Source organism: Colletes gigas, unplaced genomic scaffold (genome assembly GCF_013123115.1).
Source record: "Colletes gigas isolate AHSC1104 unplaced genomic scaffold, ASM1312311v1 Colletes_gigas_Sc00007, whole genome shotgun sequence".
NCBI lineage: Eukaryota > Metazoa > Arthropoda > Insecta > Hymenoptera > Colletidae > Colletes > Colletes gigas.
The window spans coordinates 2,085,020-2,103,059 of record NW_025106636.1 but is presented as its reverse complement, the minus strand read 5'-3'; the positions used below and the strand labels follow the sequence as shown (position 1 = coordinate 2,103,059).

The following is an 18,040-nucleotide window of genomic DNA, read 5'->3' as shown; positions in this document are numbered from 1 at the left end:
CGTAATAATATACAACATTTGTCAATAGATCATTTATCCTAAAACCCACCGCATGCTCGTGTCGAAATAATCATTTAGTCCAGCTCACTCTCTCTCTTTCTCTCTATTATCCCATTCTTGCTCTCATTTTTTCTCACTCAGAATTACGCTCACTCACATTTTCTTGCCGCTAACTTCCTCGCGTGCCAGGCATACTTTTCTTCGTTATATACGAAATTACCCCCCACCCCTCGCTTCCAGCATTTTTGTTCGCACACTCTCACGCCGTGGGACTGTACTGGCTTCACGCGTAGCTTAACTATCTAATTCAATGATTTGTAGTTGCAACTGGGTGTGTGGTGTGTGTATGTGTTGGTGTAGGTGTGTGTGTGTGTGTGTGTGTGTGTGCGTGCGTACCGTCGCTCCGTCCCGATCCGCGTTTCCCCGCTTCTTCTCGTCCTCCCGGGTGGACAGAGATCCAAAGGCGGACCAAACATCGCCGGGCGAACGACGCGTATCCGTGTGTGTGGTGCATGACGCGTGTGTATACGATGACTTTGTACATATTCGAAAAGTTCTATATCCTTCACCAGAGACGCGCGTCCGAAGTGGAACCACCCGAAAGCGCAGAGTTCAATGGACGTGATGAAACGCCGACGTTCGTGCCCCCTCCCCCACACCCTCGTGTCATTCACAGTTCAATATGGCGGATCGGTCGATCCTCCACAGAGCGTATCTTCTCTTTCCTCGAAGTGTTCGCCCGACGTGCCACGGTGAAGTCGGGAGAGCTCGAACGATCAGTTCTCGAAAGAATTCGGATGCGTTTTAGCCGACCTTGGGAAGGGTTAAAGGTTCCCTTCGATCCAATACTAATCTATCCAGGTCTTGTGCACGTTCGAGGACGCCACGGTGACACGCCCGGATAATAATTTCGATGATCTTGCCGGGTAATCAGACTTTTACAGTACGCCTCGGAAAGTGCAATAGCGGTAAACGTATCATCGATGTCTAGGTTAGCATTTCTTCGGGACTTGGGGCTTAATTTTGGCTTCGAAACGTATGGTACCGTGTGTCGTCTGGTTGGATCGAAGCTCGAGTCCACTTTGATCGATCCATCGGGGGACCGAGTCGTTTCGACTTCCTCCAAATCGACGGGATGCGATCGATCGCGGCTGGTTCGATCCTCGAACAATCCTCGAAGGCGCTCGAACCAGCCACGATCGAACTGCGCGCGTAATCGAGAGGAATCGGGACCAAAGTCGAAGAGCGGCTCGCAGAGAGACAAAGAACGTCGACAAATAAAAGACGCAGAGTGTTTCAAGCGGTTTCAGATTGTGATTTTTTTTCTTTTTTAATTGAATTACAATCGAAGCAGAGCTCGTACCAACGCCGTGCCTTCGCGGTGACACCAGTCGAGGTGACAAAAAACTAATAAATACATATGTACGTGTACGTGTGATGTGATTCACGATATACAACTAGAGCGATGTTCCTTTCTTACAATTAAGTTTAGCGTACTACGAGTGACAGCTTCGAATCCACGATCTTCCGTTCAGCCTTCTTCGTGATCTGCCTTCGTAAAGAACAACTTAGACGCGCGAGGATCAGGATTCGAAGATCGCGTTCGACGACGATGATTCGAGAAAGTCCCGAGGCGAGGCGCGGAGCACGCCGGAAGACGCCATCGAAACGACGTCCGCCGCGCATGGAATGGCTCGACGCGACGAGGAACCGAGCGTACGCCTTCGAATCGTCGGTGTATATATAATGCCCCGTTCTGATTGGCCCGAAAGCTCAACAGCGAAGGAAGAGAACACAACGAATCACGCGGATTAATACAAAAATAGGAACAAACGTATAAGCATACAATGAGGAACATATACATATATCATGTACAAACGTAACGCGCAAGGAACTTTATACTAGAATGATTCATAGTGTACATAATCGGTGCCGCGTGGATGTTTTCCTCTCAATATACGCGTGTATGTGTGTATTGGTGTTTTGGTGTGTCGCGTCGCGTCGAACGAAATTAGATCATCGCGCGCGATTAAGTAACCGGAGTTCTCGCGACCGCGTGCACACCGGCGAAAAAATGGTACTGTGTGTACTCCGTGGAGAAAAGAAAAACGGTCACACGACGATCGTCGGACGTGGGTACGCGCTGTGCTGTGCGACAAAGATGCGAGAAATACGCTTAACAGCTACGAGGGTAAGTTCCGTGATTCCTGGTACCGGTGGTTGATCGCGAAATGCTTGAAAACGCCTGACTGACGTCTGGGACTTTTTGCGTCTGGACGTGCAAAATACTTTCACTCCCTCCCCCCTTCCTCTCCGTGGTCTCGGTTCCGTTCTTAATATTAGTAACAACAAAGGGATAAAACGTTACAAAGACGTCCACGTTCGTGTATTTTTCTCGTTTCTTTTTTTCCCCGGGGCAATCAGGGCCTGTGCGTTGGCGTTCGATCGGGCTCCGCGCTTGAAAATCTTCGAGTCTAAGAGACGATCCGGTCTTCTAACACACCCACATCCTCTCATCCCTCATCCCTCATCCCCCATCCCCCATCCCCCCACCCCCCTATTCGACATCATACCACACTCTCCTATCTCGCATACGCTTGCACAATAAGTCGTACTTACCATATACCTCTTACAATAATTTTTTTTTTATATTCATTTATTCTATTAATTATATCAATACTGTTGACGGATAGAGATTCATTCACAGCTCGGCACCAGAGCGAGTGATCGTCTCTGCCGCAGCGCGTGGCGTTTAAACTGTATTCGTTTCAACCTCGATTCGTTTCCCCCGAGAAGCGTTTCACCGCCCAGTCAATCTCCCTTTCTTTATTTTAATAATATTTTTGTCTCTCGAATTCTTTCCTTCGACGTAATATGTTTTATCACACGAGCTAAACGCTCGGCCGCTGGCCCGAGCGAGGCCGGTCCCGTCGATCGAAAGAGGCTGCCCTCTTCCGGCGTTCCTCCCGGCGCGACGAACAACTCGTGAACACCGCGCGCGCGGGCCCCTCCCCCCACCGTCCGAGGATCGAGAAACGTAGACGGCTAGACACCTCGAACGGGAACGTGCGTCCATCCCCCTCGGCCTCGACAGCGTAAAAACGGGTCACAGCACACCGGAAAGGTCGCGTACCTGCGCAACGGAACATGGTACACACCCCGTTCGGACACGCACCAAATCTATCTCGCGTCGAGTCCCCGTCGCGTCTAGTCCACTCATCGCGACCTTCACTCCCCGGCGTTCACGGACCATTCCCATCACTTGTGACCGCGCTGAGCGAGAAAGTACTCGATCTGCTGCAGACAGATCAGCTGCTGCATCAGGCTCTGCAGCGGATCTTGGCCCTGAGATTGAGGAGCTTGCTGGCCTTGCTGGAGCGGCTGCGTCAAACCTCCACCAGTAGGCTGAGCAGCCGGCGGCAGCATCGTGCCTGCTGGGCCCGACTGCTCGGCCAACAATTGTCGCTGAAGCTGTTGCGCCTGGTAGTGTGCCACCGCCACCAGCTCCGAGGATTCCATCCCCATGGAGGCCGCGGCGGCGGCTGCAGCCGCGGCGTGACCCAATTGCAACTGCTGTTCCGTATGATGGCCCGGCAGCCCGGCGGCCTGATGATGGCAGGCAAGCGGGTGGACGCCAACGCCGACGCCGACGCCTACGTGCGAAAACCGACCAGCTGCGGGGCCAGCCGAGGCCAGGTACGCGCCAGGGAGGTTAGGGTTCTCGCCCCGCTAGGGAGCCACGTTCTTGGGCCTGCGCCCCCGTCGCCCCCTGGTGGGGAGGCGCGGGGACTCCTGGCCTCACTGGCTCACCGCGGGGCTCTTCTTATCTTGTTGTTGCTGACTGGCGTCCTGCGATCCCTGTACACCTCCTTGCGCGCCCCCTTGACCGCCTTGCACACCCTGAAACACCGCACACGGACCAACGATTATTGGTGACCTTCCTCTATCATACAGGCTGTTACACTGGAAACAGCCCACTCAAATATTTCTTGGCCATTTTAAATAATAGGCAGAATCGTTGCTTACAAAAGTTGTATGGTTTCGGGACGGGGGGCATAATACGGTGGCGATCACAGAGGCGTCCAACAGTTTCGAGGGTAAACTTCTTTTCTGTAAACGAAACGATCAATTTTTTCTACGCTCGTCTCGTACGGAGCAATGGATTTCGAGATTACGTGATCGGCTACGTCTGTCCTGAAACTAATAATTTTCCAAGATATTCTCAACATCCTTGAATTTCTTCTGTCCGTGTCCACTCTCCCCGACTCAACTACCCCGCTATCCTATCATGTATCCTTCGAAGCCCTGCAACTTTTGTAAGCAACGATCCTTTCGATTATTTTAAACGGCGAAGACGTTAAGATCGCCTGTTTTTAGTGAATCACCCTGCATTCGGGACGAAATCAATTGGCCGCTCAAGGCCACTTCCCCAACCGTGATTCACGCCAGGCCCGACTCCTACTTTCACGCCGTGCCACCTATCTATTTGAGCGACAGAGAGCGTGTGAAAGATGGAGGGACAGGGTAGCCGAACGCTATGGCGGGGATAGCTGCTCAGTGGCCTTGAACGGCCAGAACTTTCCGGCCCCATGCGCAGTGGGGACATATATCCATCTGAATAAAGGAGTCAACAGTGGAAACAATGAAGAAACAAGAAGCCGCCACCGTGTGTATCCGTATCGTCGATTTTCGAGCGAATCGAAATAATAATTACCTGGCTACCGGGTCCTCCCTGTGGCGGGCCAGGACCGCGATCTGGCGGCCAAGAGTTTCCCGGTGTTGGTTCCGAGTGGAATTGGTGAGGATGCGGGGGTGGTCCGCCGGACGTATCGTGACTGTGCGGGTCCAAACTATTCGCGGCGTCGTATTGCGTGTTTTCCAACCTTGTGATTAGCCGTTCGTCCTCGTCGCCAAAGTCGCCTCCCATCAGCGACGGTTCACCCACGACCATTACGTCCTGCACCGACGGGAAATCGAGGAATCGTTAAACGATCCGTTCGCCACTACCTTCCCCGTCGATTCGATTATCTTACCGGTTAAATGGTAATTGCGAACGGTGTTCTGTTACAACATGTCTTTAAAATATGTCTCTAGAGTACCTTTGCTGGACAGACTTTATCGCCAAAACACGTTGCCAAGCTACGAACCTGATAACCTAATGGGACTTCAAAGTCTAATGGAGGCTCTAAGCCATTTTTTAAAATAAACCTCGAAAGTTCTACCGTCCCTAGGTTTTCCAAGTAGCTCTCGCGAGATGGTAAATTAAATAAAATGCAACGACAGTAGCAACGTATTCAGGACCAAGCCAGGCGTATTGAACGAAAGGGTTAAAGACGGTAGCCTCTAGAGACTGAAAATACCATGTTCCAGGGACGAATGGCTTTTCAACGAGGGCTCACCTGTGACGCCAGAGAAAAATTAGGCCCCGGCGATCTCTTTTTGCTCGGCGCGGGCGGCGCGTTGTTCCCCGGGCCCGACGTGCTCCCCTTTCGCTTTCTTCTTTTGCTGGCCGGCCTCTGGGACTCTGGAAGAACAAATTCGCGATGAACCGTCGGTGTCCGATCGCGTTCGCGTAACGACGCTAGCCATGTAGCAGCGCGCTAAGAAACTTCAGACCGCTACCCAGCATTGGACCTTTCTTCGCATCAAAGGTCTCTGACACACACAAGCATGCATGCATCGGTGGACAGAACAGAATAGATATAATGTACGTTTACTAAGATTACGTCTCTTTCTCCATTAAAAGCTACTTAGGAAAAGTCTGCACTCACGTAGGATCTTTACAGAGAAACACGCATTGCATCGAAGTTATCCGATTAGTTCTAACGCGCTCGGTTCCATGATTTCGTCGACCTTGAATCAAAGGATAACCGTGGAGGGGGGGAGGATCGGAGGAGGGTCGCGGGTGAAACAGGAAACGCGATGCACGCATACGCATGATAAAAACGAGAGATAAGACTGCGAAAAGAAGAGCTTTGGCCGTTCGAGGCACACGCAATGCCAGCCCGATCGGAAAGAATCAAGGAGCGGCTGTTATCTGCCACCGACCATCGTTCGTAAGCTCGGCCCCTCCAGCCAGAAAGAAGCTAACTTCGATATTAAATTAATTACTAATTACTTTCAACTTCCGAACAATTAATTAATGAATTAACTTTGTATCGCGATCGCGATTATCTCTGTATCGATAACGTTTGTTCGATCGGGTACCAAGTCAGCGGAATTAGCATCGAAATTCGAACGTTAGGTCCAACATTTTCCTGCCCCGTGTTTAGGTTACCGTAGACAAACACGGAGGCAAAGGATTCCTGCTTTTCGTTGCATGCAATTAGGGAAGGGATTAAGGTGGTTTGTCGGAGAAGAAAACAGAGGAATTTCTGGCCGTGGAAACCGATCGGAACCGAGATTCGTGGCGCGAAAACAAGTCGACGACGAGTTTCCGTCGTTTGCCCGATCAAAAACCAAATCCTGCGGTAGACTGGTCGGCCGTTTGGCTCCACTGGCTGGTGCTTCTCATGTAAAGCAACTGTTCGTCTACCTCTCTTACCCGGCGGGGCAACCATCCTCTGCCATTTCTGGAACAAGGTCGTCTTCAAACAGTCCCGCGGTGACAACGCGTACGCCTTGTGCCTCGACATTAGCTCCTGCATCGGCTCCAAGATCACGCATAACTGGAAAAAAACAGCCGGAGAATGGTTATCATTAACTGGGGCAGCTCGAACTTGGCCTTGATTGCTTTGTTTCTGCTCGGAAATCATCGAGGATGCCCGTTGCAAACACGCTCGCCATTAGTCCAACTGTAATAATCGGGTCTCGAAGTACAAGAGTCCAAATAATTTTCGGTATAAATGTGAATAGACCAATGGTAGTATCGACAAAATAAAAAAAAATATATATATATATATATACGAGATAATACAATCGCTTGGATGTTATAAAATAAACTGAAACGTCGAGTTGCAAAAGAGTCGTGTTTGTTGAACTTTTATGGGCGTATTATGGACATTTGGTAGTATATTTAATTGCGATTGTTATTTCTGAACGGGAACTCCTGCTTATGCGAGACCTGTAGAGCTCCCCCGAGAACCGAGCAGAAACGTACACGTATTTTTGTTTCGGGAATGATTTCCCATGCAAATCCAAACGAAACTAATCGGAAACGAAACCAACGCGACTGTTATTTAATCCGACGCGACTTCGACAGGGAACTTACGCGCGCTATTAATATGAAAATTATCGTATACGACCGTGTACCGGTTGAAAATAAACTTCCTAAAATATATTCGCGTGGCGCGCAACGCGGCGTGCTCGTAGCAAATTAAATTTGGTTTACGTTTGCCTGTGATAAAACTCGAATCCATTTTACATCATTATTATTATTATTATTATTATTATTATTATCGTCATCATCATCATTGTCGTCGTCGTCGTAAGCGCGTAATATCCCGACAGGCCTTTATGCTATAATGATGACAATTAAAATAATCGATGGCGCATGATTGGATAGAAACGCGGACCGCCGAAATTTTACGAATTTCGACTAGATTTTAATTAATGTTCCCGTTAATATCGCCGTAGGAGATTTTGTTGCGCGATTTAATTTGCAATTAATTCCGGGGACAAATTTCGAAACGTTCGCGAATTTAAAAGAAAGAAATTAATAATATCAGGTTGCAAAGTATGCTCGATAGCAAAGCCATAAATTCAATTTCGTTTGAAAATAAAAACTGATCGTCGGAATACTTTTCTAGCGTCATTTAGACTATTGCAATCGATCTCGTCCAATAAATGGCCCGATTTTCGATATTTTAGTCGCGAAAAATTATTGTAAAGTCGAACTGTAAATATGTATGCGAACGGTTAGAACGTTTCTCGACGTTTCTTCGCAATCAACAGACCGAGTTCGACAGGTTTTCTCGACAGCTTTCGATTAACGACACAACAATCGTTTCAGCGAGCAGAGAGCAACGATACGCGCGAGTGAAAGCGCTTCCGAGCGTGGAAAAGAAGGTGGATCGTAACCCGGATACTCGGTTGTACTTTCGCGAAGCCGATCTCTTCACGATTCCTGGCTCGTTTAGCCCTTTGCGTTCACCGTGTATATCGTCAATACACAAGGTGTCCCCACGGAACCAAACCGTTTAATTACATCTTCCATTTTTTATCAATTTCAAACAAATCTCAACCACAGAAACAATCCTTTTGGCCGCTTATTTTAGAAACTAGCTTTGTACAAATAGACGTAAGAAGAATCGCTAATATAAAGTGAACGCGTTCGTTTAACAATGGTGGCATTAAAGTTCGAAGAGAGACCTCCGTTTAGCAGAGTGTGAAAGGTTAAAAATGTCGATGCAAGAAAATGGAGTGATCTAGATTCGGCTCGTAAAGCGAACCGCAGTTATCGCTTCCAATCGCGAAGGGTTAAGTTGTACTTACCCTAAGGTAGTTCAAGGTGGAATTGGTGATGCCCTGCCTGGTGATGTTCTTGCTGAGCTGCTCGAGCATCGTGGGGTCTTGTTGCATACCGACCACGGACCTAGGCACCAGCTCCTTGTGCGTCCTCACCGACATGTGCCACGACTTTATCCTCATAAGGTCGTCGAAGGTGAAGTCCAATATTAATCTACCCTCCGTGCATACCTGCCGAGCGAACAGACGCGTTCAACTCGTGAAAAAGGATCCCGACAAGTTTTGACAAACAACTAGACCAGAATAGAGACAATTTTCCACGAAGCATCGAGGAAATATTACTCCGGAGCGGTTCACGAAGAGAACAGAAAGGAGGAACGTAACGGGAAAGAAAAGGAAGTTGAGGATATGGTCCAAGAGCTGCACATTAAATCAGGTGTTCGGTGTGATTCGAAGCATGAATCCGCGCCTTTTTGATTGTTAAATACTGAATAATGATTTCTAATGCGTCGGGAGTAAGCGAACGGCTCGAGGGTTCTTCTAGACGACGAACGCTCGACAACACGGCGACATTTTGGTTCCCCTTACCTTAGTGAACATCGGCTTTCCGTGGTGCGTGACCATTACGCAGTGATCACAGTCGAGGGTTATGCTGGTATTGTGAAATGACTCCTTCGGGTGCTTCAAATTGTAGTAAAGTTCCGTCACTCCGCCCTCGAATATCGAGCGGAAGTACCTAGGTATTAACGTCCTGCCTATCGCTGAAAGTACAAACAAAACGATTGTCAAGGGGTGGGAACTGCGTTTGGACCGCGAAATACATAAGGAAGGGGATCGTAGCTAACCTAAGAGCGTCTGAATGCTCCGAACGTCACGTCGTTTGCTATTTGCCGGAAGTTCGGGGCAAAAAAAAAAACTCGATAGCGATAAAAGGATAAAGAGGAGATAAAATAATATAACGCGCGGTTACAATGATAGCGAGGCGACGGTTGATTTCTGGGCTCGGAAAATTCTATATTCAAGGACGGCCGCGCGCGCTCCGGTGCATCTTATTGCATCGGTAATGCGCATCGCGGAACTGTCGTTTGTGCTCGGCGACGACGCGATGTGACATGTAATCACGTTGTTACCGTGCATTCAGGAACGAGGCACGGAGAGGGGGGCATTAAAATCCACCGACTGCAAAATTGCTCTCCGCCGGCACGTAATTATTTCGGAACTGGCTGCGTTACACGTAGCCATTGTCCGGTATAGGAAATATTGTTCGAATGCAAAAAGTACTGATCCCTGACACGCGTTCTCCGGTTTGCATTCTTCGGGAAACGATAACAGATGGCCGATATCTCGATTACCATCGTAGCTGGAATAGTTATCGGACGATGGAACACTTACTATATCTCTTGGGACCATCCTCCAAGCAGAACGTGAGGGTTAAGGTCGCGTCGTCTTCGAAGAATTCGGTCGCGAATGCGTCCCACCAGAGGTTGTCACTTTCCTGAAACAAAACGCAACGAAACCCTGTAGATTCCCAAGTTCCAATGGGTTTGGTTCGAAAAAATGAATTCATAGACTGTAAGCGTATTCTTGGTCAGTCGTGTGGACGGTTTTCGAAACATGCTCGAGAACGCACCGCACCGTGCGTGCATTTCCGGTCACGGGGACTCGCAACTTTTTCTCATCATTTTGCTGCGTAGAATGCGCCTTGGTTGCATGTTTTTTCAAAAAGCGACTCTAATTAACGTTCTCGTTTGCGACTATAAAGATGTAGTTACACGGCTTTCGTGGGCTAATCAACGCATCCAGATTGGTTGAAATTTTTTAAACACACGAATCGTAAAATAAAAGAACTGCTCGTGGGAGTCTCGCTCATTTTGTTTTCTATTATCACGCGTTAGTAACACCATTCGAGGCCGCCATCTTGGTCCATCGCGTTCCGCCGATCGATCGACGCTTGCCAAGAAAAATAAGATCCGCAAATCAGTGAATTCGCCCTAAAAGTCGCGACAAATCTGTTTACAGAGAGTAGAATCCCTCAGCGAAGCATTTACCGGGAAAGAGATCAAGAGTATCTTTGTAGAAGCTCGACTCGCGCGGTTTTCTCGGTGCTCGATCGGCCGAGTGAACCTGTTTGGCCCCGCGGTTCAAGGTCTGCTTTCCCGCGAGCCGAGTAATTGTTCGCCTCGGTCTCGATTCGTTCACACGGAAGCGACCGGCGCTTCCTCGATCGAACACACCTGATTACGCGCGGAGAAAGATTAACATCGGAGATTAACGATCGACCTTCCCGGATCCGGCTCGCGACGAGAGCGCCGCCTCCGAGGGCGCGGCGAGGCCGAGAAAAGACGGCGAGCCGAAGCCGCGCGCGCGGGAAAATAATAATAAGAGCCGCGGGGAGGAGGAGGAGGAGGAGGCGTGGGCGAAGCTGGATGCATAATTGAATGAAAGCGCAGCGAACAAGCGCGGACGGGAGCCGAGGGGTAGGTTCCCGCGAGCAAGAGGGGGTGAAATGCTATAATTTCAAGCCAGACAGTCATGCGTTATTCAGCGGCTAGTGTAGGCCTCCTCTGTCTTCGCCTCGTCCTTTGCTCGAACCCTGGCCCTCGTCCTCCGCATTCTCCGCCTTTTCATTCTGACCCCCGAAACCTAGCGCGTCTTCGGCCGGAAATTATCTGGATTCGATTCTGTCGGGAACACCGACTTTCGAACGGACGCTAAATGCTCCCAAGGGCTGAAGGGAACCTACAAGCTCGTGCGAGGATAATCGAGGCGCGAAACAAAAACTACGGACCAGCGTTTCTTCCATATCCTCGGCCAACATCTCTTCGAACATAACCTGTTTCGGGTGGAGGGTAAATCAGGAGAACCTCGGTCGGTATCGTAGGCACGCTCGTAGGTAATTAGGCATAGATTCCTTCGGATGTCGCTGGACAGACAGGAAACTAGAGGAATTTGCTGGCAGTTGGGAAGAACAACCGACGCCGGTCTACTATTAATACATTGTTTCTTGTTATTTTTAATCGAACAAGGGCCGGGAACCAAGTACAAGGAGGAGAACACGGTTACTCGCGTCGAATTCGACCAGACAATCGGTTTTCAGAGACCTCCGGAGCGGTCGGCGAAGATTTATTTCGGACCGCGTAAGCCTGACGGTGCCAAATCAAGCAAACTCTCGCCACTCTCGCGCGAATTTATATTTCTGACCAACGTTCGACTCCATAGCCAGCTAAAATCGCCGCGATCGAACGGAAAGGACCGTACCGAGGATAGAGGACGGAAACGTTGAGTAATATCGCGTGGAAATTCGGCAACCACCCTTGGGGAGATCGTCTTGTGCTCCTAAAGAGGAAAGGGACGCGAAAGAAAATTCTTAATGTAGGAAGATCTGCATAATTTAACCCCCCATGTGCTTGCGTCGTTTATTGGATATTTTCTATTGCAAAGAGTTACATTAAAACTGTAGAAACTGAGAATGAAAGATTCTGCGAGGAGCCCCGCAAAGAAAATAAATAAATAATAGCCTAAACTAGTATTACGTCCAAGTGGAATTGCATGTATCGGTATCATTCAGAATGTTACGATAACATTGAAGTGGCACGCAAAAACAAATGGTAATTAATTTACATGCACCGAAAATCGACACCGGCAGCCCAAAAGAGCATCACGCAGACTCGTTAATGCACCGTTTCCCAAAATTCGGGCAGGTTTTCGAACGTTCTTGGGATTCCGTGTCGTTCTCGCGCCTCTTTCCTGTCATTTTGCTATAAAAAGACGCACAACTTCGGAGCGTAACTTTCGAGAAACTTTTGTGCAAACCGGCGTAGTATCCAAGATACGCTCCACATAGAAGCTAGATCGATACGTAACGCGAACTCGTGTGCGCACAAATCATGAAAAACAGTATGTAAAGACGTCGAGCATCGCGAAACTTGGAAAATTTTCTAATAACACCGGGTAAATTTTCCCGATCTCGATCGTTTTGAAAAATGATTGCGATTGCCTCGATGAACCGATTTTTTTGGGGTTTGGAAAGGTAGCGCGTGGCAGGAAAGACGGTCTTCTGGGTTGCGAAAGTGTCCCAACCCTCGATAGTCGCGCGTCGAGGGGGCAAAAAATCGGCGCGATAGCCGGGGAAAAGCGCGACAACGCGCAAGAAATTCAATCTCGATCCTCGGGCGGCGTGGGTAAAAAAGGAGGGAAAATCCGTCGCCGGCCCCGGAGACACACAAATCATCGCTGATTTCCAGGATGTGTGCACGGACAAAGCAGCGAAATACGCGCTCTTTCGGCCGGCGTATTAGCCGGAGTTAAATTCAATTTGTCCAGGCCGAAGTAGTCTCCCGCCCAGAGAGAGAGGAAAAAAACGCGAAAATCCGGGCCAGGTCGTTGCATCGTAATAACCGAACCGACAGAGGACCGAATAGACGTTTCGTCGCCTGATCCTGGCCAACCCGACATTTACACCCGAATAAAAACCCATCGATATTATTATTAACATTACCGAACGAACCTCTTCGTTACGCGCCTCTAAAAACGAATCCAGTAAATTTCTCGACAGTTTTCTGCCGCGTCCTTTAAAACGAAACGGGGGTTAAGCTTTCCGGGGAGTTCCAGCGGACAGCCCGGGCTCGAAACGACAATTTTTGTAAATTGTACATCGTTTGGCGTTAGGGAAACGTCGAGAAAATTGGTACCGAGCCGGGAAAACAGCGTCTTCCGACTCCCGGAAGTGTTCTTTCGTAATGTTCTTCGCGAGAAACTCGGCAAGCACTTCTCAAAACTGAAACATCAGTGTCCGAAACTTGCTTCTCTTGAATTTAAACAAAACTGGAGGACCAAAGAAAGCCCAGGAGTCGCTGTTCGCGTTTAATTTTTTTACGAGAAATATATCGTCGTGTTTAACGAAAGAGAAATTATATATCGTATAAAATTATTGACAGAGCATCGACCGCCATTTTGGACAATTTTTCTCGACAGGATCCGCCCTTCGAGTATCGAACCGTAGCCAGAAACTAGGAAATTTACGCTTAGACTGTTCGTTAGCGGAGGTTTCGAAAGAATAAAAATTTTCCAAGTATTTTTAGCCGAGGCAAGAGAGACGAGGACACCGAAAGGAAACTAAATACAAAAAGATAGAAAGAAACAAGCTGGCAGGAGGATCGTCAGCGTCGACTCTCCTCGAGTCTCCCCGATTCCGGTTCGATTCCAGCGGAGTAAAACGAGAAAGAATCCGGCATAATTCCAGCCCGTTAGCAGGTACCAAAAACGCTCTATTCCGAACCTGCCATTCGCGAGACGAATAAATACTAGCTTCCCGCGAAAGTTCTGTCCGCCGGCGAACAGTAAAACTGGAACTGAATTTTTACGAATATCCTTGCATGCGTTCGGAATTAAACTATAAGTACGACATCGCCGCCGACTATGTATTTCCCGTCTTCCTACGGGTGCCTTTGCAATAAAAAAAACTGTCCAATTTATCAACGGACACGTCCACTTCCGGAACTCGTAAAATTGTCTGCTAGCCCCAAACTTTTGTTTTTCAATACTGGAAATTACGTAACCATCGACTGCAAATATGCGTCTATGGAAACGATTAAACTTTGGAAGATAATTTCAAAATCGCAACGTCGATTCTTCGAACTTGAAAAAACTTTTAAAAAAAGAAAAACATTTTTTCGACCCAACAAGGCGGAAGCGTTCGAACAGGTTATATATTCGAATTTTATTCAGCGAATAACTGAATGAAAGATCGATAGCCCATTACAAAAATATTATTCGCGTACGAAAATCTTGAGCTGTATTAAATATACAGAATTTCTCTCATTCTCGATATACGGTTCATTGTCCAAACACGAGGCTCTCCAATTATTCCGAGCAGCGTATTCTCGGCTGGTCTTTGCGCTCTGCGGGCAACATTCGGGTGACAAACGACAAGATATTTCCAACGCGGTTCGCAAGCCCGAAAAAATCCACGGATTCTTAACGCGACACCAAATATTTCGCGTCGATGCTCGTCCGCGGAGGCGGCCCTCGCTCTTTTCCCTTAATTTTTCGCCGCCCCCGAGAGCATCGATCTTCGGAAAGAATATTCAACGGAGAAAAAAAGAAGAAGAAAAAAGAAGAAAAGGAAAACACGTAGAGTGAACTACCCGGGCGCACACTTTCGTATTATCCGAATCGTTCCCGGGGTCCTCGTCCCAGAAACGATTCACCGCCAATAATTTCTCTCCCTCTCCGTCCTCTCTCTCTCTCTCTCTCTCTCTCTCTGTTCCTCTCGGTTGCAGGCTGCACTTTTTTCCCCCTTCTATTTTTCGCCCTGGCGGCAGGGCGTCGGTCTTTGTGCGGGCTGTACCAGACCCGGGGTAGCCGACGGCTTCTCACCCGGACTGTACCACCCTACTGTTGTTAGGGGGGTGTGGGGAGACTAGGGGTGGTATATGATCGTGTATATACGCCGGCGGGAAAGTATTGTCGGCGCGCTCCACCTCTCGATTTTCTTACGAAAATCCGTTCGATCGGGAAGTCGCGATCGGATCCGGTCGGCGAGTATATCGAAAATTCGGCAAAATTCCGGTTCGTATGGCCACCATTTTTGAGAAATTTCGCGATCGCTCGAGGGCCCCGGATAGACGGCGAAAGATTTCTCTCTGGTCGGTCGGCCCGGGACAAAACTCTTCCGGCCGATCGGAGTATATACGGCCAGGGGCGGCGGCGAGAGGGGCGAACCAGGGAGGGAGAGCCAGGGGATGGGGGGTACAATATGGGTTATCGAGGGGGCCCCACCCTCGGGGGAGAGCAGGGGCCCTCATTTTATTACCCAGGCTCCCATGGAGGTTCTCAACCTTCCCTCGAGTTCGCCTCCACGCCGTGTCTAGAGTTCTTCGACTTTTCCTACGGCTCTTTTTTTTACGCTCACCCCTCTCGCCGACAGGACCGAATGATTTTTCACTTTTTACCCGACCAAACTCGCGGACTCTTCGTTGAATAATTGGACGAGTTACCGCGATTCCTCGTCCTCGCGGACACCAAACTGTATGGGGGTTGCTGGCTGCAAATCGGAGACGGGCTAAATTTTCTTCGAACAGTACTGCCGGCGCTTAACCTTTTTTAAGCTCGCGGCACAGTATCGCGTGGAAAAAAAAAACAAGCCACGGTTTATAATCCTGAATTATTGTACGGGATGTTTAGCTCCGGTGGTGAATATTTTAGGGGATGATTCCGCGAGCAAAAACAAGACTAAAATCGAAACGACCGGAATTGCTTTCGAAACTTTTTATTTTTCGATTTTCAGGGAGGATTTCACAGTTTTGTTAACGTTTCTTGGATCGCGTATTGATTATTAAAACAGGAGAATGCACTAATTTCCACGAAAGCACATCCACGATGGTGTTTCAATAAAATTAATCGCTTCGTCTGATATAGATTATTTTTTAAATCCTAATATTTACGAAACAAAATGCCTCCCCTCGATTTGCGAACGAGCATCGCGTTCTGCGTGTCGCATTCCATAACTTGTAAAATACATTCGTAACGTATACGTTAGTAGCTGTTCCAAAGGATTTAAGCCGTGCAGAAAATATCCTATGGTTTACAAAACTACGTTATATTATCGTTAATAAATATAAAATAAGCAGGCATTAACATTCGATTTTGACATCGAGGTCTATTTTATCGATTTTTGACAATTCCTTCAGCAACATGTACTTAATTCCATGTATGAATATTTCTATTTCTGTAAGCAGAAAGCCCAAAATGATCAATTTCATTGAAACGACACCATCGACGACTCGTCCCTTCGAGCAAATTTCTATAACTGCATTTGCAATAACATTAATGACTGGCTTGTTGTTCCAACGAGAGTTTTAATTCGTCAAGAATACCGTTCCTCGATCCCCGAACGACGTCACGGAGCAATTTTTAGGCTAACTTCGGCTAGGAAAAATTCGCGAAGCATTCAACACTCGGGGCGAGCCCTTCTTCCCCGTTTTCTTGTTCCTCTTCTTTTTCCCCGGTTCTTCCACGTTGTTCGCGTTCTCCCCTCCCCACCTCCGTTCGCGGCATACTGAGAAAAGTTTTACGTAAACATCGGGTCCGCCCTTTACTTACGTGTACCTGACGATCTCGAGAGAAGGAAAAACGACGTCGTTCGGAGGATATGTGCAAGAGGAACAACCAGGATAATGTTTGTCTCCCTTACGTATTCACGTGCCTCTTTTGGCCGCGAGGACACGCAATTGAATCGCCGATTAGGGGAACAAGTTAGAATTTTATTCCCGAACTGAGAAATCCTTGGGAACTTGTTCTTCGCGAGGATCGATCCCTCGACTTCCAAGTCTGGTGCAATTCTATCGTCAATTTGTATCAATTAACGTTTTGAAATGTCTGTGGAAGTGAAACGCAATGTCAACGTGCTCCACGGACCAGCCAACAACTAAAAATCGATAAGGTTTTGCCATTTCTATCCTAGACTTTGGCCAAAATGCAATTTTTAAGTGTCCTTTAGGTTCTTAATTTGTTTTAAATATCGTACGAATAAATACTCGTAATTAAATTTTACAGCGACATAGCGTGGCAACATCGTCGCGAGATTGATAGATGTTATTGGTCAATATCAGTTCGAATTTTCGTTTGCTTCGTACAAAATCATTTGTCCCCGTAGCGACGAATATATTCGTTTCCGAGAAGCTTAAATTTTCGAAATTATCCCCTCGATAAAAAATAAATTACTATACAGCATTTTTGACCGATTTCGTGTTGTAAATTGCGAGAAAGCGAGCAGTTAGTCGAAATATTTTCAACGCCAATTAATCGTTTCGAGAATAAATAATGAACAGTTCGCGCGTGATCGGAGTTTTTAGTCGAAAATTGGTTCGACAAGAGTTATATTTTACATTTGCGTAGCGATTTTATTTCGCGAATCGCCGGCATTAAATCTACTGCGGCGATTAGTGCTTCCAAATCCAAATTCCGAAACGTCCGGTCCAGTCTGCAAATTTGCAAATGGTCTTTCGGGGAAATAATTACATTTCTCGATAAAACGAAGACAAATTCGATGCTCCTACTCGACCTTTCGTTGCGTATCGATCCTCCAATTCAACTATCGTACAAATACGAAGTTGATTTTATTTTGTACAATGGTTTTAACTAAAAAATTATTCGCCTACTCGGGTAAATAAACGCAGATACAAAACGGATCTTCTAAACGTAGATGGACCTAATTCTTTATTTTTATGTTTTATAACGCGATCGAGTAATAGAATTTTGAAGTTTCTGCTAAACACTGTCGTGCCACGTTGGGTTGATTCGCGATAGTGACGATTCTATTCGCAAGATCTATTATTTATTCGCGATAACTGTAATTATCGTACACTCTCGCGAAACAGAGAATTTTTCGTCGGGGCTTTATTATCGGGGATTTATGTGATTTGGACTCGTTTCGAAGTAACATGGAAAAAGAGAGAGCCGGCGCGCTGCAAAGGTAGAAAAATTGCGGGGCTGTGCAATATAGATTTTCGCGATGAATGCCGCCGGTCCGTGATATTCAGTCGCCATGCGAACAGCACCGCGAGACCGAGCTTGTTTTCAAATTAGAAGTTCCGAAGCGCGACTTGGACGTTATTAAAAATTTCGCCCCCGC

General features: G+C 47.7%; 2 protein-coding genes across 4 annotated transcripts in view; both read right to left on the bottom strand.

Moving 5' to 3' along the window:
- LOC122396551 lies at positions 1-3,729 on the bottom strand (the record flags this gene model as incomplete). The annotated part of the gene is made up of 1 exon (XM_043395075.1): positions 1-3,729. A coding segment is annotated over one exon (471 nt), but the record flags the coding sequence as incomplete, so codon positions are not given.
- The window catches only part of LOC122396218 (LIM domain-binding protein 2), a 63,646-nt gene continuing 49,235 nt past the window's right edge, over positions 3,630-18,040 (bottom strand). For 2 of the 3 annotated variants that reach the window (XM_043394409.1, XM_043394411.1), the window contains exons 3-9: positions 9,799-9,901; positions 8,995-9,167; positions 8,434-8,637; positions 6,536-6,668; positions 5,400-5,524; positions 4,715-4,957; positions 3,630-3,900 (exon numbers count right to left, since the gene is read on the bottom strand). In XM_043394409.1, the coding sequence (XP_043250344.1) occupies positions 3,799-3,900; positions 4,715-4,957; positions 5,400-5,524; positions 6,536-6,668; positions 8,434-8,637; positions 8,995-9,167; positions 9,799-9,901 (1,083 nt within the window). In that variant the 3' untranslated portion in view covers positions 3,630-3,798. The remainder of the gene's footprint in view (positions 3,901-4,714; positions 4,958-5,399; positions 5,525-6,535; positions 6,669-8,433; positions 8,638-8,994; positions 9,168-9,798; positions 9,902-18,040) is intronic. The other variant, XM_043394410.1, reaches the window with a different exon arrangement.